This window comes from Phascolarctos cinereus, unplaced genomic scaffold, assembly GCF_003287225.1.
Source record: "Phascolarctos cinereus isolate Bilbo 61053 unplaced genomic scaffold, phaCin_HiC Scaffold_7;HRSCAF=346, whole genome shotgun sequence".
Classification (NCBI taxonomy): domain Eukaryota; kingdom Metazoa; phylum Chordata; class Mammalia; order Diprotodontia; family Phascolarctidae; genus Phascolarctos; species Phascolarctos cinereus.
Window position 1 is genome coordinate 171,031,060 of NW_027556180.1, and position 22,276 is coordinate 171,053,335.

The 22,276-nt window shown below is 40.3% G+C and overlaps 1 protein-coding gene across 1 annotated transcript; it reads left to right on the forward strand.

The window, feature by feature from the left end:
• Positions 1-1,840: 1,840 nt before the first annotated feature.
• GRK1 (G protein-coupled receptor kinase 1) lies at positions 1,841-19,731 on the forward strand. The gene is made up of 7 exons (XM_020965120.1): positions 1,841-2,542; positions 5,729-5,856; positions 7,879-8,036; positions 9,598-9,681; positions 14,517-14,641; positions 16,751-16,952; positions 19,433-19,731. Exons 1-7 carry the CDS (start codon positions 1,841-1,843, stop codon positions 19,729-19,731), a joined length of 1,698 nt encoding a protein of 565 aa, XP_020820779.1.
• The last annotated feature ends 2,545 nt before the right edge of the window (positions 19,732-22,276 follow it).

Sequence of the window (22,276 nt, forward strand, 5' to 3'; positions counted from 1 at the left end):
TAGAAAGTTGTTTGAGACCCCAAAGCTGACATTGTTATAGAACTTAACAATTTACAAAGCATTTTACGTCCATTATTTAATGTATTGTCATATGGTGCCACTTTTAAATTCACATCATCTCCCAACCCAACCCTGGATCCTCTCTATTCTTTCTAACTCTCCAGGCCATTCCTTTCTTCTGCAGACTTTTTATTTCTGAAATAATCTGTTAAGCTGTGATCTCATCTCCAAACTGATATCCTCTGGAAAGAGTTTTTTATCTGCCTACCCAACACAATATGGACAAACTGCCACACTGGTGACATTTGCTAAAAAGAGAGGAGAAAAGAAATAAATGTGTGTTTCCTTACCAGTTCTCCAGAACACAGAGTATTCGTTGTCAACAACCAGAATTTAACTCCTTTTAGTGAGAGTGTCATTTATGACATCATCATATGTGTTCTTTCAACACTAGTGTTATTAAGAATAATTTTGTATAAATGAGGCCTTTCTTTTTTTACTTTGATCTCCTTGGGGCACTTAGTGACTGTGGGCTAAACAGTATGAACAGCTTAGTGACTTTTGTCAGATAATTCCCAATTGTTTTACAGTCTGGTTGTACCAATTCACAGCTACCCTAATCCTGTATTCATGTGCCTATTCTCCCATAGACTCTCTAACACTATTTCCAATTTTAAAAAAATCATCTACAAAATTCTTTCCTCACAACACCTATGAAAATATTATTACCCCCATTTTATAGATCATAAGCTCAGAGATTTAGGGATCTTGGGCTTCTAATCCAACCCTTTCATCTTACAGATGAGGAAACTGAGGCTTAGAGTAGTTCAGTGACTTGTCTGAGGTCACACAGTAAGCAACGGGGTCAGGATTCAGTTATGGGTCTCCTCATTTTCAGGTATTAACAACTCAAATGTTGCTCTTGCCACTATCAATAAACATCTATAAAGTGCCTACTCTGTGCCAGGCACAGTGCTAAAAGCTGGAGCATAATGCTCTGCTTTTAAATTCAGGATATTTCCAGAAAGTGGTTTTGTATATTTAATTTTTTTTTTCTTCAAGCCTTCTTAGCACTGTTTTTTTCTTTTCACTTGCTTCTTTCTCATAAAAGTAAAGTGCAGAAATAAAAATCCAGTTAGACATAGGTTCTGATTAGTTATGTTAATACCTCATTAATTGGATTTTCTTGCATCGAGGTATTTAATCTTCTGTGTTTATTTAACACCCCTCCTCCAAAAGAACTCAAGGCTTTGGTTAAAGAAGTTTCAAATATGCTAACATTCTTTCAATGCTGGAACAGCTAGGTAGGGAGTCCAATTGTGTTTGTCCAAGTAGAATTGGAGGGACAAATTGCTAATTTCTGGGTATTTAGTATCTCTTAAGTGGCCTTGGAGGGAGTGTTACCCAAAGTATTCAGAATTTTCTAGGCAACAAATAAGTATGATCTCAAAGAGAGAGAGGCAAGAATAATTATCCGTCTAATCAGGTAAGAAGGTTACAAGAGGTGATGACTCAGGAGGATTATCTTTTTCTGTTCCTTGTTCATCACATCTAATTCAACCTCCACCTAGATCTGAGGATCCCTGGGATTAGTATTGGTGCTGATCTTGCACATTACTCAGGACCCTGGGGAACTGTTTGCTTTTTGCATTCCTTCTCCCTTGATCATTGCACTGGACAGGACATCTCCCTTGTCCCTGTGAGGGCAGGAGGGTGCCACAGGCCAAGGGCAACAGGTCAATCCCAGGAAACCAGTTCTCAGGATCCTGGTGGACTCTTACAATTCAGCTTGAACTCATGACTTCTCATGCGTGAACCCAGAGACTGAACAGCCTGAGGGATGGATTTTGGATCACTGGAGACCGTTGTGGCCAATTCTGCCTTCATAGCTGCCCGAGGCAGTTTTGATGCAAGTGGTAGTTCCCATTTATCCCGGGACAAGAAGTACCTTTCGAAGCTCAAACTGCCTCCTCTCTCCAAATGTGAATCCCTACGGGACACTCTTAGCTTAGAATTTGAAAACATTTGCTCTGAGCAGCCTATTGGCAAGCGCCTCTTTCAGCAGTTCCTAAAAAATGATGAGCGGCATGTCCCTGCAGTCGAATTATGGAGGGACATCGAGGACTATGACACAGCTGATGATGATTTTCGCCTTCAGAAAGCCCAGGCCATCCTTGCTGACTACCTGGACCCCAAGGCCAAGTTTTTCTGCAGCTTCCTGGAGGAGGGGATGGTTGAGAGGGTCAAGGAGAAACACTCAAGCATCCCCAATGGACTCTTCCAACCTCTTCTTGAGGCAACCCTGCACTACCTGAGTGAGGCTCCCTTCCAAGAGTACCTGGAGAGCTTGTATTTCTTGAGATTCCTGCAGTGGAAGTGGCTGGAAGCCCAGCCCATCGGGGAAGACTGGTTTTTGGACTTCAGGGTCCTGGGAAAAGGGGGTTTTGGGGAGGTGTCAGGTTGCCAGATGAAAGCCACAGGCAAGATGTACGCCTGTAAAAAACTGAATAAGAAGAGGCTGAAGAAAAGAAAAGGGTACCAAGTAAGCAGCAGCAAATAGGTCCCAGCAAGTCCAAAGTAAATGCCTTTGAGATTCCCAAGGAGGGCAGAGGTGGGAGGTGGCAAGGTTGTGGGGAAGGAGGCATGGCGGTGCATTGGGATTTAAAATTTGGTCACTCTCTTTATACAGCTCTAATACAGAGGAGAGGTGGCTTGCATTGGCTTGCATTTTGGGGATAGAACATCCTGACTTGGAGTAGTAGCCAAACTCTCCATGGCTAGTGCTCTGGTCAGTCTATAATGAGAAGCAACCACGATGTACTGAATAGAAAGCTGGACGTTGAGTCAGGACAACCTGGATTCAATTCTTACAGCTGACATGGGTACTGGCTGTGTGACCATAGGCAAACCATTTAACCTTAGTGCCCAACCCAACAGAGTTGCTGTTCTACACTGGAAAAGGGAGTCTTCCCACCTGGGAGCTTCCTACACAGATGAAATCACAGGTCCAGATCAAAAGATATGTCATATCATTAAAATGAGGCACTATAGGAGCTGAGTTTTGATATTTTATGATGCTGAAAGCTAGATCACTGAGGGAGGAGAACGGATCAAATAACTTCTTAACACCCCTTCCAGTCCAGCGATTACATGGTTTACCTCCTCCCGTTCTTGTACTTAATATCAGTTGTTTTAAAAGTAGACTGGGCATTTTCAGAGTCTGGTTTGTAGCTAACCCATGGGATATACTGGTACAGATGTTATGTGATATGTATATTTTTTTAAACCACTTCCACTGGATGTAGCTGCATGAGTGCCTCATTCTTCCAGCGGCCCCAGCCTGGCTTTTGGAAATACACTCAGCACAACAGTAATTTACTTTGTGCTCTGAAAAGAGTGGCACAACTTTACACTGGTGCTATGGATACAGCTAGGACCTGTAATTTCATTGGAATAGGGAAATCATGGGGGAGGAAACTCCCTCAAACAACACAGATTCACCCCTTTTCTGCAAATTAAAATGTATTTGCCTAGAGCATTGAAGGCTTAAGTGATTTGCCCAGAGTCACAAAACCAGTGTTTGTCAGAGGTAGGACTTGAACCCAGGTCTAATCCTGGCTAGAAGGCCAGCCTTATATCCACTATACCACATCTGCCTCTTAGGGATTTCAGTGCCAAACATATATTAATTTAGCCAAATATGCAGTTAGACCTCCTCATAATATTGGTAGTGGAGGCTAACACGAACCTTTACTTCATAGGAAATGCACATTGTATCCTAGCTTTTAAAAAATGAAGTTGCTCCATGTCATGGTGGGGTCCTACTACATGGGGTCCACTCCACCTTCACTAATGCCAGTGTTCTATTTGAGAAAGAATCTGTGTAAATTGCTTGAAAATGACTTGTAAACACATTTGTTGGCCTTCGCATTGACCTTAACAGTACCTAACCAAGTGAGGTGCTCTGTTTTCCTCCAAAGGTTGCTCAGGGCAACTAGTGCTAACACTTCATTTTAGCTTCATTACAAATGAAGGGAATTTGTAAGTGGGGTCAGTCTGTGACTTGTTTAAAGAAAGAAACAAACAAATAGCATACAACTCGATAGTGTAGTGGGGACAGTCTGAGACTGGTTTTAAAAAAAAACAAATAATGCACAACTAGATGGTGTCGTGGGGACAGTCTATGATGGGAAGAAAGATAGAAACCAATACTATTTGGTGAGTGGTGACAGTCTGTAACTGGAAGGAAAGAAGAAAGAAAGAGAGAGAGAGAGAGAGAGAGAGAGAGAGAGAGAGAGAGAGAGAGAGAGAGAGAGAGAGAGAGAGAGAAATAGAAAGAAAGGAAAGAAGGAAGGGAGGGAGAGAACAGAAAGAATGAAAGGAAGGAAGGAAAGAAGGAAGAAAGAAAGAAAATGAGAGAAAGGAAGGAAGGAAGAAAGAGAAAGAATTAGCACAGAACTAGATGGTGTCTTGACATTATGCTTGGTATGGCCGTATCTCTGGTTAACTAATCTGAGTTGAAGAGGTTAAAGACAAAAGTATTAAATCAATCCAGGGGAACATGAGTTCCAAGAAAAAGCCTGTAGGATTCTGATGATGGAGGCTTAGAAAGGTAATACATATTCCTTTTGCCTGTCCAAGAGAGGCAGTTTGGCATAATGGAGAGAGAGTTGGCTTTGAAACCAGGAAGACTTGGATTCAAGTGTTGCCTCTTCCACGTACTATCTATGTGATCCTGGTAAGAAACTTGACCTCTCAGTGTTTCTAAGACACTCCTGTGCTGAATCCAGGCAACTTTCTAAAACTATGAGTTGTAGAGTAGATGCTGACCTACATTGGCAAAGACAGTTTCTTCCCATGGGAATTCCTTATGCCAGTGAAATCCTAGGGCCAGTCCATCTCCCAATACTTATCATAATACTTTCTTCTTCCAGATCAATAAACTAACTAAGTATGGGTAAAAATGAAGTAAAATTTACATTTTTTCCCCAGTGTAGGCTTACATACAAACCTTTCTGATGCCAGGCTTTCTTTTTTTTTTTTTACCCAAGAAATTATATCCTCTTTCTAGTTGCAAATCCAAGGTTAACAGGACAAACTTTTTAAAGACACATTTAAATAGAAAGTAAAAAGGTTTTAAAATAAAGATATTAAATGATTTGGGAGGACATTGACCAGTTGCTCTCCATCTCTGCAGAGGCCTGAACAAGAGGAAATGGGCTGACATTGCAGCAAGAGAGAGTTCGGTTAGACATAAGGAAGAACTGCTTGACTGTAAGGGGATTAAATACTGGAACAGGCCTATCAAGGGAGGTTGTGGAACTGTCATCTCTGGCTATCTTTTAAAAACAAAGTGCAGCACCTTCTAACCTGGCTACTTTAGACATTAATTCATCTGGAAGCAAGTGATTAGATGAGGTGACCCCTTTGTACCTTTATGATTTTATGAGGAATCAGTTTTTCCATCTGTGAAATGGGGCTAGTGTGTGTTGGTGAAGGTCTTTGAGACTGCTTTTTGCTAACTAAAGGCTAACTATTTTTGATCATTGCCACTGTTTCTTCTATTTAGATTACATAAATATTAATATGCATGGAGAGAATCCCTTGGAGGGAGGGGTGGTACAGAATGTATAAATATTATTTTGTCTTATTGAATTTGGGAATTTGTAAGGAATGCATTTTTTTTCAGCCTAAAATATGTTAACTTATTTGAAGTTTTGCTTTCTAGGGTGCTATGGTAGAGAAGAGGATCCTAGCAAAGGTCCATAGCAGGTTTATAGTTTCTTTGGCCTATGCATTTGAAACCAAAACTGACCTGTGTTTGGTGATGACGATCATGAATGGGGGAGATTTAAGGTAAACTGAGCCCTTGATCCAAAGTGGGAGGTAGGGTTGGGATGGGCCACAGTGATATGACAGTATCCTTCTGTGAAAAGTGGTCTTAGTAAGGATCTTCTTAGTAAGATGCAAATCAGACATAGGATATAGTAGAAAACTATCTCCATGGTTTGATTTAACATAGCCAGGAAGCCATAGGAATGGGGTAGAGGGAATTCCCAATGACAGTACAGGTTGGTACCTTTTCTGTAACTTTGAATCTTAAAGAGATGCCTAGAATAGTGAGAGATTTGTCCAGGGTCAAACAGCCAGGAGGTGTTGCGGATAGGTTAGTTCTTCTTGGTTTTCTAACAACTACACTACGTTTCCTCTAGCTAAAAAGGACCAGCAAAAATATATCTCTTACGCTGCCTTTCTGTTTTGCCTGGAATGTTGCTATAAGAAGATTCTTTTCTTAGGCTCTCAGCTAGCATCAATATCCCTAGGGAAGAGACTATACTTATATGATTTATATTTTAGCAGTTTTTCCCCAGGAAAAGGATTTGAGGATATATGGGTACTAGGTTGTTTGGGGGGTGGAGAAGGAGGATGATGAGTGTTATAGAAGAATAAGAACGCTAAAGATAAACTTTGCTAACTTGGTAATTATTCTTCAGATTGGAGCCTTGAAAGATATTAGTAGGCTAGGGATAACCAATATATTGTTACTGTTGTTGTGCAGTTGTTTCAGTCATGTCCAACAACTCTTTGTGACCCCATTTGGGGTTTTCTTGGCAAAGATACTAGAGTGATTTGCCATTTCCTTCTTCAAATCGTTTTACATGTGAGGAAACAGAGGCAAACAGGGTGAAGTGACTTGCCTAGGGTCACCCAGTTAGTAAGTGTCTGAGGCCAGATTTGAACTCAGGTCTTCCTGACTCCAGGCCTGGGACTCTATCTGCAGTGCCACCTAGCTATTTTTGGGGAAAAGCAAGAAAGAAAGAGACAGAGACAGACGGACAGACTGACAGACAGAGACAGAGACAAAGACAGAGACAGAGAAAGGTGGGGAGAGACAGAGTTTAGAATAGCACAAGAATAAAAGCTTGGTGATGTGTAACACAAAGTGTTGCTAATGAATGACAATGGAAGAAGTAAAATGAAGTCAGCTGATAAATGAAGGGGGCTGAATGATTTTTGTTGTGGCTTAGGGAGGGGAAAGGAACAAGCATTTATCAAGCTTACTCTGTCCTAGGCATTGTACTAAGCAATTTACAGACATGATCTCATTCTATACTCATTTTACAGTTGAGGAAACTGAGGCAGGTGGAGGTTAAAAGAATTGCTCAGGGTCACACTGGTAATGTCTGAGCTGGGATTTGAACTCCCATCTCTCTGACTCCAGGCCAAATGCTTTGTCTACTTCATCTCCTAGCTGCTTTAGTGCCACTTAATTCCTATGTAGGTTTAGAAAATCACTCGGTTTCTCTGGCCATGGGGTTCTGCACGTGCCAAATGCAGAATGATGGAGGAGACGACCTCGAAAGTCTGTTATGGCTCTACCTTCTGTGACTCTGACAAGTTCAGCCCATCGATGTTCCTTCGTATTTCTGCTTAAAGGCTGCGTTGGGAGGAAGCTGAAATGAGGTCTCGGAATTATCTATAACTTTCATTCAATTTGTCTATGTTCTTCATTTCTCTGGGCAACTGAAAATTGGGATAAAAACTGAACAAAATGTTTCTTAGAGATATCCAATAATGAGGCGTATTTCCCCCTAAATGTAGCAACCATCCTTTGATGACGATTTTGCTTTTTTATTTGAATTGTGGACATGCTAGCTGTGTAACCCTGGGCATGTTACTTAGCCTCTCTGGGCCTCAGTTTCTTCATCTGTAAAATGGGGATAATAATAGCATCTACTTCACAGAGTTGTTATGAGGCTCAAATGGGATAATCTCTCACGAAGCACTTAGTGAATCTCATAAAATGGCAGCTATTAATATGATTATAGATAGGCCCCATGAAGTACCCACTTCTTCCATGGTATTCTGCTTTGCCAGGTATCACATTTACAATGTCAATGAGGAGAATCCTGGTTTTGAGGAAGCAAGAGCCGTCTTTTACATTGCCCAGATCATCTGTGGCATGGAACACCTTCACCAGAAGAGAATTGTGTATAGGGATCTCAAACCAGAGAACGTCCTGTTAGATAATGATGGTAAGTGGAACCTGCCCTGTGTAACCAACTAGGCTATTACCGTTTGCTCTTCAATGTGTTATCTTCAGATTTGGGATGATCAGTCATCAAAATGATTAATCCAGGGAAGGGAGGCCTCTGTTCCAATCTACTTGCTCAACATTTTGAATTTGTGTGTCTAGCTGATCCACAGAATCTTTAGGAGGAGTGGGCCGATTTTTTGGCACACTATTAAAGAGTATCGATGTGTACCTTAAGTTTGATTTGAAGTCTGGGTTTTCATCTTGAAACAAAATGGCCACCATTAACAATTTTTCAAATGGGCATCTCATCCATCATTTTTACCAAACTTAAGTGAAAGCGGTAAGATAGGTTACAGAGGTTTGATTTAACTGTGTGAAATCTACAATTCATAGAATCTCTTGTTTGATCATTTCACTCATATCTGAGTCTTTGTTACCCCATTTGGGGTTTTCTTAACAAAGATATTGGAATGGTTTGCCATTTCCTTCTCCAGCTCATTCTACCAGAGAGGAAAATGAAGCAGAGTTAAGTGACTTATCCAAGGTCATACAGCTAGTAAGTGCTTGAGGTCAGATTTGAACTCAGGCAGCATCTTCCTGACTCTAGAGCTGGTACTCTATCCATTGTGCCACCTAGCTGCCCTATATAGAATCACTAGTGAATATTTATGATTTAATGGTCAAATTCCTAGCAAATGTTTTTCTTGTCTGCCTATGATGTGCAATTATAGCTGTTAAATATATTTAAATAAGTTATATAAATATATATAAAATATATTTAATATAAATAAAAATATAAATTATAAATATGGTTTATAATTGTATTATAGCTATCAGTACCTCCCCTTTATAAATACATTACATCTATTTTATATTTATAGATGTGTTTTAATTATGTATATATTTTCTGTCCTATTTGAATGCAAACTCCTTTAAGACAGAGGCCTTTTTGCCTTTTTTTCATCCCCAGCATTTAGTACAATCCCCAACACATAAAAAGCACTTATAGATGACTAATAAGTGTATCTTTATTGATTGATTAAGACTCACGTCAGAAAGCTCTTAAAATGCAGTCCTAAACATGTACAGAATGGGCTTTTGACTTGCTTTTAACTAATTTACCTCTGCAGTTATGATACACTTTGTTCTATAGGGGTTTCATTTATTGTCTTGGTATCAGCAACCAGTGTCAAGGTCAAGACACCTCATAAACATTTATTGAATCGAATAAGTACTAATAAGCCACATAATTAAATCCATGTGGAAATTCAGAATGGTACAAATATTTGGCTTTGGAGAGAAATTATCTTTGCAAATTCTAATTGATTGTGGAGGACTAAAGCTTAGCTTTAGTTTCATTTGGACACGGCTAAGGTTTTGCCAATGGAGAGGAGTGAAAGAGGTTGTTTCTGAGTTGTCTGTGACCTCAGCCTACTGATTGCCTTCCTGGGAGGGGTGTGTACAGAACGCTGCATTGGGGCTCCAGCAAGGTGCTGGCTACGCCTGCTTCCTTTATTATGTTTGTCCTCATCTGACCACTTCTGATGTTTGCTTTTCAGGGAATGTCCGGATTTCTGATCTTGGCCTTGCTGTGGAACTGAAGGAAGGACAGACAAAGACAAAAGGTTATGCAGGCACCCCAGGTAAACACCTGTAGGGGGCTAGAGTGGTAGAGAAAGACAGAGATGCTGCTCAGCCAGGTTGTGCCTTAGGAGAAACCAAGAGCTATTCCCTTCTTAAGGAGGGGAGGATGTCAATTTGTTTGGTCAATATAGAAATTGTAGTTTTCTTAAAGAAGCAAGGCTGGACCTCCCTGAATCAGGCTGTAAGACTGTAGTTTTAGAACTGCAATGAATGAATGAAAATGCATTCATTAAGTGCTTCTTCTGTGCCGGGCACTGGACTAAGTACTGGAGATACCAAAAAAAAAAAAGAAAAAAGAAAAAAGGCGATCCTTGCTTTAATTGGGGGACCCAGCATTTGTAAGACAGTTTAGCAATCCTATGCAAGATCTCCATTGCTGGGTGTGTCTTCCTGCGTTGCTGCGCCATAGGTTTGGAAGGGACATTTGAGGCTACTAGACCACCTCCTCAATTACGAATAAGGAGCTGAATCCCTGAAGGGTGGTGATTTGCTCAAGGTCACAGTGAGAGTGAGTCACTTAAGAGGGGTAGGGGATGAAATGCAGTGCTCCTTTGGGACGCTGGAGCAGTGATGGGCTTGTGGGTGTAGGTGTCTGGTGGCTTTCCTGCCAATCCTAATCTTCCCAGCACTCACCATCTCACTGATCCCACTGTTTCCTCTAATTAACAATAATAATAGGCATTTATATAGCACTTGAAGGTTTGAAAAGCACTTTACATATGTAATGTCATTTGATCCTTATAACAACCCTGATAGGGTCCATGATAAATCCATATTTTACAGATGAGGAAATTGAGGCTGAGAGATGTTAAATGACTTGTCCTGGGTCACTCAGCTAGTAAATAACCTGAGGCAGGATTTATACTCAGATCTTCTTGATTCCAGTTCAGTGCTTTATCCATTATTCCATCCAGCTGTCACAAGTGATCATAATCTGTAATTGCTTTGCTGATGCCTTGTTAGCTAAGAGATTCCATAGCCTTCCTTACATGGTAATCAGCAAACATTTATTTGGCACCTATTATAGGCAAGGTATTGGTGATAGCCACTTGGCATACAAAGACCCAAATCAGAAAGAGCCTGCCATCTGTGAGACTTTCTTCTGGTAACATTTTGAAGATGAGAGCCTGGGATCTGGCAGTTGACTTCCTGGTTATATTTTCCTGAAAACATAGTGGTTGGGGCCAGTGGCTTATCCAAACCTTTTGTGTGGAGAAGGATGCTTGAACATTGTGGCTGTGGCTTTAAGTGTGCTTCCTTTAAGTGGGAAGGAAGTCAATGTAATTGAAAGCAATGAGTTGGTCTTCTTCGCTGACACCATTCGCCTTATGCTGCTATTAGGTACTTGTACAAAACCCTTCAATAATTACAAAATGAAGTAAAGCCCTTTAGAACCTGCCTTGTTATAGCACGATTTTGGTTATATTAAGATATATGAGGGGCAGCTAGGTGGCATAGAGATAGAGCACCAGACCTGGAGTAAGGAGGACCTGAGTTCAAATGTGACCTCAGATATATAATACTTCCTAGCTGTGTGACTCTCGGCAAGTCACTTAACCCCAATTGCCACACCAAAAAAAAAAGATATATGAAAAGACAGCTAGGTGGCACAGTGGATAGACCACTGGGCTTGGAATCAGGAAACTCATCTTCATGAGTTCAAATACAGCCTCAGACAACTAGCTGTGTGACCCTAGGCAAGTCATTTAACCCTCTTGGGCTCAGTTTCCTCATCTGTAAAGTCAGTTGGAGAAGGATATGGCAAACCACTCCAGTATCTTTGGCAAGAAAACCCCAAATGGGGTCACAAAGAGTTGGATATGACTGAAACGACTGAACAACAACAAAAGGTAAGAGATTTCATATGATTATATGATCCATCTTATCACCTGAGAAGATATAACCTGGGGCTTATTCATCATTCATTGAATTCAGTAATAAAAAACAAGGCAGTTCTGAGGATGGGGTCAGAGTAAGGCTGCCATGATAGCCTGGTTTCCATTTCCGTTTTGCCCTGATCTTACATAAGCCCTGACTCTTGCTTGAGTCTTCACATCACTCACCCAGACACTAGGAGCAATTCAATATTTTTTTCTCTTCCATAACTAGATATGATCCTATGACTTGTGTCATGCATTTTATGAGACTCAAAACACAAATGGTTTTATAATCTCATCCACGTGGAAGTCCCCTCCAAAAATGCAACCCATTAAATTCTTCCTGTCATGTGTGATTGACTCTTGTTCATGCCTTCAGAAAAGTTCATCAAAGGGGGCCCACCCAAGATACCGATAGGTTCTTCCTTGCTTTTTCATAAAATCATGAAACCACTCTAGCCACATGATCATCCTGGCTTCTTCCTTTTTTTTTTTTGAATTATACATCTTTCTGATGACCTCTTTTATTCCAATGTTTATAGAATCATAGCTTTAGAGATGATAGTAGTCAGAGGCTATGTAGTTCAACTCCCCATTTTACAGATGAATAAATGGAGACCCAGGGAGGTAAAACAACTTGCCTGAGGTCATATATATATATATAGTAAGTGTCAAAGGTGGAATTTGAACCCAGATCTTCTAAGTCAGTGTACTCTGTACAGTACCACTCTCTTCTTCATAGTCCCTTATTTGGAATATGTTGCAGCCACCATATGCCTCTCCATTGCCCTCTGAGTGATACCGAATTTTAATTCTTGAGATTGTAGCGTTCTATGACTTGAGTCATACACTACAAGTGGAATATTGGTATCAAAAAAGCCTTGATTTAGGGAGAAGCTTAGGGGGTTATTAAAGAACCTTTCAATTCCGCAAAGGCAATCCAGTCCACTCTCTTCCTTTTATTTAAGCTATCTGAAGGTAGGGAGAGGAATAAGGAAAGGCAGTGGACCTGTGATTTCTTTGTCGTAGGGAATTCTCAACTAAAGAACCTCTCTGCTAGTGTAGGTCAGCACCTTCTCTGCAATGAATAGTCTCAGACAATTGCCTAAATCAGTGGTGTTCAACTCAAATAAAAATTAGCACCACTAAACCATACATAAGGATCCCTGCAAGCTGCATTTGATTTAGAAAACTACATACGCTTATATATTCCTTTTTTTGTTGTTGTTACTACATCAACACCTTATAATCATATAAGAACTGCATTTTAATATGGTCCAGGCCAGAAGGAGTGTTGTGGACCACATGCAGCCTGTGGATGGTGTGATTGATACCTGTGACCTAAAACACTCAGAGGTCAGATGACTTGCCCAGGGTCACACAGCTAATATATGTTAGAGGTAGGACTTGAACCTAGGTCCTCCTTGGCTTCAAACGTGGCTGGCTCCCTATCTGGGGCTAAGCCTTGTGGATCCTCAATATGGGATGATAATCTATATTGTTTCAGAAGGGAAATATAAACAATTGCTTGACCCCAAAATGTTACAGAATTTAATCCAATTTTAATTTAAATGCAATTTAATGAAAACCAAATCAAATTCAAATGTTGAAATGGCATTTGAGCCCCTTCATTTTGGCGGTGAATAGAATACATTTAGCTCATCACATTGATAGGCATGCCCACTAGAGGGCCCCCCTGTTGTTGCCATGAAGAGAAGCACTAATGTTTTTATTTGCATAAATGCTGCATATTTCACAATCAGTTAGAACATCAGAGCTGGAAGGGGCTTCAGAGATCATCTTCTCGAATTCTCTCATTTTACAGTTGGGGAAGCCACATGTGTGGTCCCTGGCAAGTCACTTCACTTCCCAGCCTCAGTTTCCTTATCTGTAATAAGAGAGCTTATCTCACAGCCTGTTGTGAAAATCAAATGAGATAACATGGATAAACACTTTTAAACCTTCAAGCACTACATAAGTGCTAGTTTTATTATTGTTATTGCTGAGATTAGAATGGAATGGGAACAATTTTTCATGTGACATTCCAAATTAGTATACTATATATACTTCTCATGCTAATAAGATATATTTGGGATTTCATTATGTTTCAGTCCAAGGTTGTTTGTCGTGGGAAATCATCAGGGCTGAGGAAAATCACCTTTGGGGGCTCTCAGCATTTTTTATATTGGTGAAATTTGGTTCAAATGAATATCACTGACAACCCTGTAAAAGAAAAAAAGAGGAGATTTCAAGAAAGGACCATGTGAAGTGGTGGGTGGAAATAAATTGTAACCAGGGGGCCAGTCTTCCCCCTCTCTTTTTATGCTGATTAAATAACTCTTATTACTATCCTCTTCCCTCTCCCCCACCCTTTCTTAAAGCACCAGTCATCTAGAGTGCTTCCTTTCCTTCTAGAGTATTGGCATTGTATGTAGGCTCCTTAGGGAGCAGTTGCGTGGTTCCTCCAAAGCATGAGGCCCTGAACTAGGGCCTGGAATTGCTGCTATTATTAATTATCCTTTTATGGACATAAAAAGAAAATAAGCAAGAGGAAGTCGCTTCTTAAGCCAAACATAGGACAAACTAACTTTCTTTTGCCTTTCTTTGTATCCCAGTGGTTAGCACAGTGCCTGGCATATCTGCACTTAAGAAATGTTTATTGACTAGCTATTTACCATATCTTCTTCAGTCACAGATTCCGAATGCATCCCAGCTGATACACAGAGAGGAGGAAATTTCCTTTTTTCCAGTGGATTCTGGTTGATATTTCTGTCATTTCTCCATTAGGGTTACATGTATACAGAGGCAGAGAAATGCGAATTCTCATCATATCCTCTACTGTGCTTGGTTTCATTAAAGCATCATTTCCATGATTGCAAGTCTCAGGATAAGTACGTACAGCTAGTAGAGCTGCAATCTCTGGATTTGGCATTCAGCTGGTGCTAATGTCTTTGCAGGTTTCATGGCGCCAGAATTACTTCGGAGTGAGGAATATGATTTCTCCGTGGACTACTTTGCCTTGGGGGTTACATTATATGAGATGATTGCAGCCAGAGGACCCTTTCGAGCCAGAGGAGAAAAGGTATTAAAATCTGCTCTCCTGGCAAGGTGAATCTGTGATTACACTGATGGCCATTTAGTACTGAATCTTATTTATAATGGTGGTAATGGAGGATGAGAGCAGAGTGAGGATTTTATGTCAGGCAAAGAGACACCTGCATGTATTCTGGGATTGCAACTTTGCCTTTCAAGGACTTACTTCTTTTTTTATTTTTTATTTTTAATTGAAACTCTCTATTCTCCTCCTCCCACTTGCCCTATCATTAAAAAAAGAAAGAAAAAACCCTTGTAGCAAATATGCAAAATCAAGCAAAACAAATTCCTGGATTGGCCCTGTCCAAGAAATATGTCTCAATCTGAGTTCACTCTCTGTCAGGAAGAGGGGCGCATACTTCATCACTGACCCTCTGCAATCATAGTTGGTCATGGCATTGACCAGAGTTCTTAAGTCTTCAAAGTTATTTGTCTTTACAATGGTGTTGTTATTGTATCAATTATTCTATGATATTGTTACTCTTGGGCCTGGAGTCGGAAAGACTCATCTTCATGAGTTCAAATGTGACCTCAGACACTTACTAGCTGTGTGACCCTGGGCAAGTCACCTAATCCTGTTTGCCTCAGTTCTCATCTATAAAATGAGCTGGAGAATGAAATGCTAAACCATTCTAATATCTTAGTCAAGAAAACCCCAAATGGGATCACAGAGAGTCAGACATGACCGAAAAACAATTCAAAATTTTTTACTGTATAAATTATTCTCCTGGTTCTGCTTATGTTATACTGTATCAATTCATACAAGTCTTCTCTGATTTTTCTGAAACTGTGTCAGGGGCTTGCTTCTTTGTGTTAGTATTCACTCTTGATTGAGTGATATCTCTAAAGCAGGCTAATAAGTATCTGAGGTGAGATTCAAACCCATGTCCCAGAATAGTTCTTAGAGCAACAAACAACTTCCCATATTTCAGATAAAGCACCTGCAGATAACTTATACATCCTTGTATTTCTCTAAGTTTCAATAAACTTAACCCTGAACTCCATTTATATCTGTCTCAGCACCTCAATCTCACTAAATTTTCATTGGTTTGTCCAAATCTGAGACCTTCAGCCACTTAATTTTACTAATTACCATCCTAGACCATGGTACAGAATTTAAACTATATTTATTTCTTATGACTTCTCCTCATTCTTCAAAGAGCTCCCTAACTTCTACTTTTGGGCAAGATTTATGGAGGATTTGGGACTGGATTTTGAAAGATGGGTAAATAGGCATAGAGGAATAGGAGGTAGAACCAGATTTTCACCATGAGAGGTTTGTCCAGCTCTATCAAGTAAAGAATCAGAGAATTCTGATCAAATTAATGATTGAATCCTTGTAACTTTGGAGGCTGTGATTCTAGGACACTTTCTTCTTATCTTGTGGCTCAGCCTCTTTGATCTTACAGCACACAGTTCATAAGCTGAAAAATAAGACTTCCTTGAAATGCCAGCCAGAAAGAAACTCCCCAAATTTTACACTGAGGACCTAAATCTCTGGTCAGAGAAGTAACACATCAAAGCAACTCTTTCCCTTAGTGAAGTCAAAGAAACAAATCTTATTCCTCAGACCACCAAAGTAAAATACTGGCAGTCTATAACTATTAATGAAATAACTAATTTTCCTCTAGGTTCCAGAACTAGAGGGACAGCTAGTTTTAGCAATCATTTAATATCTCCACTGGACAAATTTCAGGTCCTTTCTTAAGAGCGGGTTTTAATAGAATTAGAACTGGAAAACACATCAGAGACTTCCTGGTTTCTAACCCCCTCCTTTGACAGATAAGGATACTGAGGCCCAAGTAGGGAAGTCACACAGGTGATAAGTGGCAGAGCAGTAATTCAAGCTTGGGTTATCTGACTCCAGAGAGCAGCAAGCATTCTTTCCACTACCCCATGCTGCCTTCCCTCCATCCTTTCCTAAGAGCAGGTTTTGGTGGGAGAGATGTAAGGGTGATAGTTCAGGTATACTAGGCATCTAAATAGATTGGAGTAAGGCCTCCCAAATTCAACAGCTTTAGAATTTTGCTGATGGTTGGCCACTAGTGACTTGTATCTGTCTGTAGAGTTAATCCGCTGCAGTGTTTTCTCCTCTTAGGTTGAAAATAAAGAGCTCAAACAGAGAATTATTTCTGAGCCTGTAAAGTACACGGAGAAATTCAGCAAGGCCAGCAAGGACTTCTGTGAAGCCCTTCTTGAAAAAGATCCAGGGAAGCGTGTTGGATTCAAAAATGGCAACTGTGATGAGCTCCGAGTCAATGTCCTCTTCAAGGATATCAATTGGAGGCAGCTTGAAGCTGGTACCGTACCAAGGACTTACTGTGTCCATACTTGAAAAAAATAATAACAATAGTTGACTTGTGTCTAGCATTGTAAGGTGTGCAAAGAGCTTTACAGATGTCTCATCTGTAAAGATCTGTTGTCATTGATGTATTTAACAAGTGATTATTATTAAGACATTGTTCACAATTATTAACACATTAATAATTAATCATTATTATTAAGACATTATTCATCTATCATTATTCATGTACTTAACAAGCAATTTCTTGTGTCTCTTATTAGCTAGGCACTATGCTCAACACTGGAGGTACAAATACTTAAAAAATATTATGTGCCCTCAAGGAGCTTCTCCGGCATGTTGGGAGAGATAATGTGTAGACAACATAGACGATTAATAGATAATTAAATAGTGGGCATCCCAAAAATCTTAGTGCAATTACATACACACACACACACACACACATCCCAGCTTAATAGCTGCATATAAATTTTAATAGCTTAAAAATGTATGAAGACTTTAGGAACACCCTGTATAAAACATATATAGTAGTTGTTATTGTTGTTATTCAGTCATTTTCAGTCTTGCCCAACCCATTTGGGGTTTTCTTGGCAAAGATATAGTGGTTTGCTATTTCCTTCTCCAGTTCATTTTACAGATGAGGAAATTGAGGCAAAGAGGTTAAGTGACTTGCATAGCAACTTGCATCTAGTAAATGTCTGAAGCTGGATTTGAGTTCAGGTCTAAGTGACTAAAGTCTCTGAGGTGCCTTCTGGTTCTAAATCTATTAAAACTCACTTTAAGAAAGGACCTGAAATTTGTTCAGTGGAGATATTAAATGATTCATAAATTTGTATAAATAATAAATAAATAATTTTGAATTCAGGGCTAAGGCCTGGCATGTAGTCTAGTGTATAAGATATGCACAAATAAATAGGACACAAGGCAGGTATGAAAGGTATTAGTCAGTCAAGGAGCATTTATTAAGCACTTACTATTTGTCTGCACTGGGCTAAGCCCTGAGGAAAAAAATGTAAGCAAGAAGGACAGTCCCTGCCCTCAAGGAACTTCCATTCTAATGGAGGATAAGGGAAGATAACATATTAAAGGAAGCGGAAGAGTAGGGGTGAAGGGTGGGGAAGAGGGTACCCAGCTTGACTTGGAGCATGGTAGAAAGTCTGGAGTGCACCCTGGTGAGAACTGAAGACATGGCTAGCCTGCATGCCCTCCCTAAATATAGGTTCTGGGAGGAACCACCTAATCAGAGGGAGGGGCTAGAAGAAGGAGATACTTTCTAGGTGTGAATTCCACAGCTGTTGTCTTTCTTCACCTTCTCAAAATGAATGGCTGTCTGGACGGTAGAGAATTCCAGTGGGCAGCCTGGTGAGAAATAAAGACTTTTGAACAGTTACAGACTCTAAGTGCCATAATACTTCTAAAAATTGACACCCAGATTGTATGATCAGGGAAGTCTTCAAGGAAGAGTTGGCATTGAATTGAGGAATATGAAAGATGAATGGATTTAGAGGTTAGGGTATTTGAGGTAATGAGCAAATATGCAAAAATGGGAAAAAGAACACCAGTTTGATTAGATTAGAGGTTTTATATAGTGGGAGATAACTCTGAAAAGATAAAATGTCAAACTCTGGAAGGCCTTGAATGCCAGACTGAGAAGTTTAGGGAGCCACTGGAGGTTTTTGTTAGGGGACCTATATGATTAAAGCTGGCTTTAGAAAGGATCATCTGGAAGTGGTGTTTAGCATGGCTGGTAGTTGGGAAAGATGGAATGTAGTGAGTCCATTAAGAGTTTTTCACACTTGTCGGGGCAAGAGGTGATGAGAACATGATTGTCTGCATGCATTCACTTATATTTTAGAATCTGAGGGTATAATTGGCAGTTTTGCCACGCTCTCAATTTAATCTTGCAAACTACATAAAGAATTTTCAAATTACATTGAGCAACTTGGGGCAGCTAGGTGGTGCAGTAGATAGAGTATCAGGCCTGGAATCAGAAAGACTCATCTTGAGTTCAAATCTGGCCTCAGACACACACGAGCTGTGTGACCCTGGGCAAGTCACTTAATCCTATTTGCCTCAGTTTCCTCATCTGTAAAATGAGCTGGAGAAGGAAATGGCAAACCACTGCAGTGGTCTTTGTCAAGATGACCCCAAAAGGGGTCATGAAATGACTCAACAATGACAACAGCAACATTAAATAACTACAATATGCCCTAAATTATAATTCTGGGCCACACAAAGAAGCGTGAAATACAGTCTCTGTACTCAGAGAGTTTCTGATGTAGGTGGACATGCTTCACTTTCTCTACTAGACACTACGCAATGTCTCTAGTCAAAACAACAACAACAACTATTATTATTAGTGGTATTATTTGGAACTCAATATAATTTTTAGTTTATTTCTCCTTTGCTTAACTGGCTATTTCTTTCCTTACTCTATCTTGGCCCATCTATTGTTTCTTAATTTTTTTCTTCCAACAGGTATGCTGATACCTCCTTTTATCCCTGACTCCAGAACTGTCTATGCAAAGAACATCCAGGATGTTGGTGCCTTTTCCACTGTTAAAGGAATTGTTTTTGACAAAACAGATACTGAGTTCTTTCAGGAATTTGCAACTGGAAATTGTCCCATACCTTGGCAGGAAGAGATGATTGAAATGGGTATTTTTGGGGACCTGAATGTGTGGCGTGCTGATGGCCAGATGCCTGATGACATGAAGGGGATAGCTGTGGAAGAGCCATCCACATCAGCCAAGTCAGGAATGTGTCTAATCTCCTAGAGAAAAGCTCATCAAAGGCCTGAGAATCTTTTTCATAGGAAGCATAACACTGGGAGACCAGGCCAAGAAAGGGAGAAAAGACCAGTCTACTTAGTAAAACCGAATAATAATGATTTAAAAATCTGGAAGTCTCAGCTGTACTCAGATATCAGTCCATCTAATCAATGACTAAGATCTCATTACCCTCTTAAGCAAGTAGGCTTTGCTTGCTATAGGCTGCCCCTAGTATAACAGATTGCCTCCTTAGCAGTATAGCTAATCACTCAGTAGCTTTTCTACCTGGAACAAAGAAAAGGAAGGGAGTGCATGCTGAAGAGTGGCCATGCTGGACTGAAGTATAATAACTTTCTAATCTATAATAATAAGTTTCTTTTGACCTCATACTGAGTCAGAATAGACAAGAAAGAGTTACCAGCAAAGCCATTACTAGCAACTCTAGTACCTGGGGTGAGAGACCTTCTTGGAAACAAGGTCTTCTTTGGGGGGAAAGACCCTGAAACATTACAGCATGGGGAGAAAACAGAGACCCTGAGCTGGTGCTGGGGTGGTCACTCAGGGTGTGTGGTGGGGGTGTGGGAAAAAGTAGAAGTGATCATGCTATGATTGTAGAAACTGTGATTTGGAGCTAGCAAAGGAGCAGAAGATGTGTGAAGACCCCCATTGTTAGGGAGAGGAGGAAACACACTATTCTAGATATACAACATCCTGGGGCAAAGCCTTTCTTGTCCCACCCTTGTTATGGGTCTGCCTCTTCAAGAGGAATGGTATAAACCTCTTAGAATGTATCTTGCTGAGAAATGCAATCTGATGGTTGGGGGACAATTTTTGGTAATGGTAGAAAGGTTTGGAGAGAGCATCTTGATGTTTCGTTACTAGCATGTTATCAGTATCTGTAGCAGAACAGACTTGCTGGTTGAACTCTGAGGGGCATTCATGCTCTTTGTCTATGGATCCTTTGCAATGAGAAACCTGGTGTGTTTTTTGTAGACTGACTGGTGCTGCTGTTCATTGGGATTGTCCAGAGGAAGAGTTTTGCATCAAAATTCCCCAAATCTGCAGTTCTTATAATAAATATTTAATAACTTAGCCCCAGTCAGAAGACTCAGATAGCACTGTCTGGGGGCCATTTCTTCCACTAATACCTATGCTCCATGCCTTACTTGTATTGGACATGGCTATTTGCACTTTTCATCTCTGGTAGGATTCCAAAGTACTTTAGCATTTTAACTTTATGGTTTAAGTTCCTATATCATCAGCCCCTGAAATGTGTCAACTTCTGAGTTAAGAGGGTGATTTTTATTTCCTCACAAGTCTAACGATTTGAGGGAAATAGAAAGTTGCTTACAGCTCAAGTTCTTGAGGGAGGGGAAAGAATACGATCAGTCATATTGCCTCTCTGTTGGAAATACTCTCAAGTCAAGAAGACTAGCCACACTTTCCTTCCTGTTGTGAATCCCAGTAGGCCAGGGAGAAGGCTGTATGGCCTGAAGACTGCTGGATGACAATGGATTTGTGAGGGAGTCTAGCACTCATGATTTTCAGAAGATCAGGGATCTGTCTTTCTGGAAGGATTGAAATCTGGTTTTGCCTGTTACTGGTCAGAGGTTGTCTTAGATGTCTTCTGAAAAGCAATTTAAGAATATGTCCTAAAAAATACTGAACTGAATATACCCTTGATCCAGTGATACTAGACCTACTCCAAAGAGATCAGAGAAAGAGGAAAAAAAAAACCTCTTTGGTATAGCAGTATTTATAGCATCTCTTCACGTAATGGCAAAGAACTAGAAACTAAGGGGGTGCCCATCAATTAGGGAAGTGATGAACAAATTATGGTATATGAATGTGCCATATGAAATGTTGAAAGGGACTGTTTCAGAGGGAAGACTTGTATGAACCCATGCGGAGTGAAGTGAACAGACCCAGGAGAACAATTTATACAATGACAACATGATAATGACAGACAAATATGAAAGACTTAAGAACTATGATCAATGCAATGACCAACCATAATTCCAGGGAACCAAAGATGCATACATGTTACCCACCTCCTGACAGAGAAGTGGTGGGCTTACACTGTACAGTGAGACACATATTATTGGACCTGGCCAATATGGCAATTTGTTTTGCTTGACTATACATATCTGTTTCAACAGTCATATTTTTATTTTTTTCCAAGGGGAGGGATGGTGGAAGGGAGAGAAAATAAATGCTTGGTAATTGAAAAAATGAAATAAAAGGAGATGTCATGTGGCTGTACATGTACATCTCATTCAGCCACTTGTTGTCACCGTATCCATCTCAAACCAGTATGGGTGACAATCCTGCTCATACATACACCAGATCTGTCTGTCTGTCTGTCTCTCTTTCTCTGTCTCTGTCTCTCTCTCCTCTTCTCTTCTCTTTTCTCTTCCTTCCTCCCTGTCTGTTTTTCACACACACACACACACACACACACACACTCATTACCCCTCTCCCACCCCATCTAAGCACAAGAAAACAAGGAGTCAGATCCATGGCATGCCACATTTGCAAGTCTGCCAACCCC

Bases quoted from the DNA above. Each gene is read 5' to 3' on its own strand.
- GRK1 (XM_020965120.1), top strand. From the start codon at position 1,841: ATGGATTTTGGATCACTGGAGACCGTTGTGGCCAATTCTGCCTTCATA. The intron at 8,037-9,597 runs GTAAGTGGAACC...TTTGCTTTTCAG, and splicing joins CGTCCTGTTAGATAATGATG to GGAATGTCCGGATTTCTGAT. The intron at 16,953-19,432 runs GTACCGTACCAA...TTCTTCCAACAG, and splicing joins TTGGAGGCAGCTTGAAGCTG to GTATGCTGATACCTCCTTTT.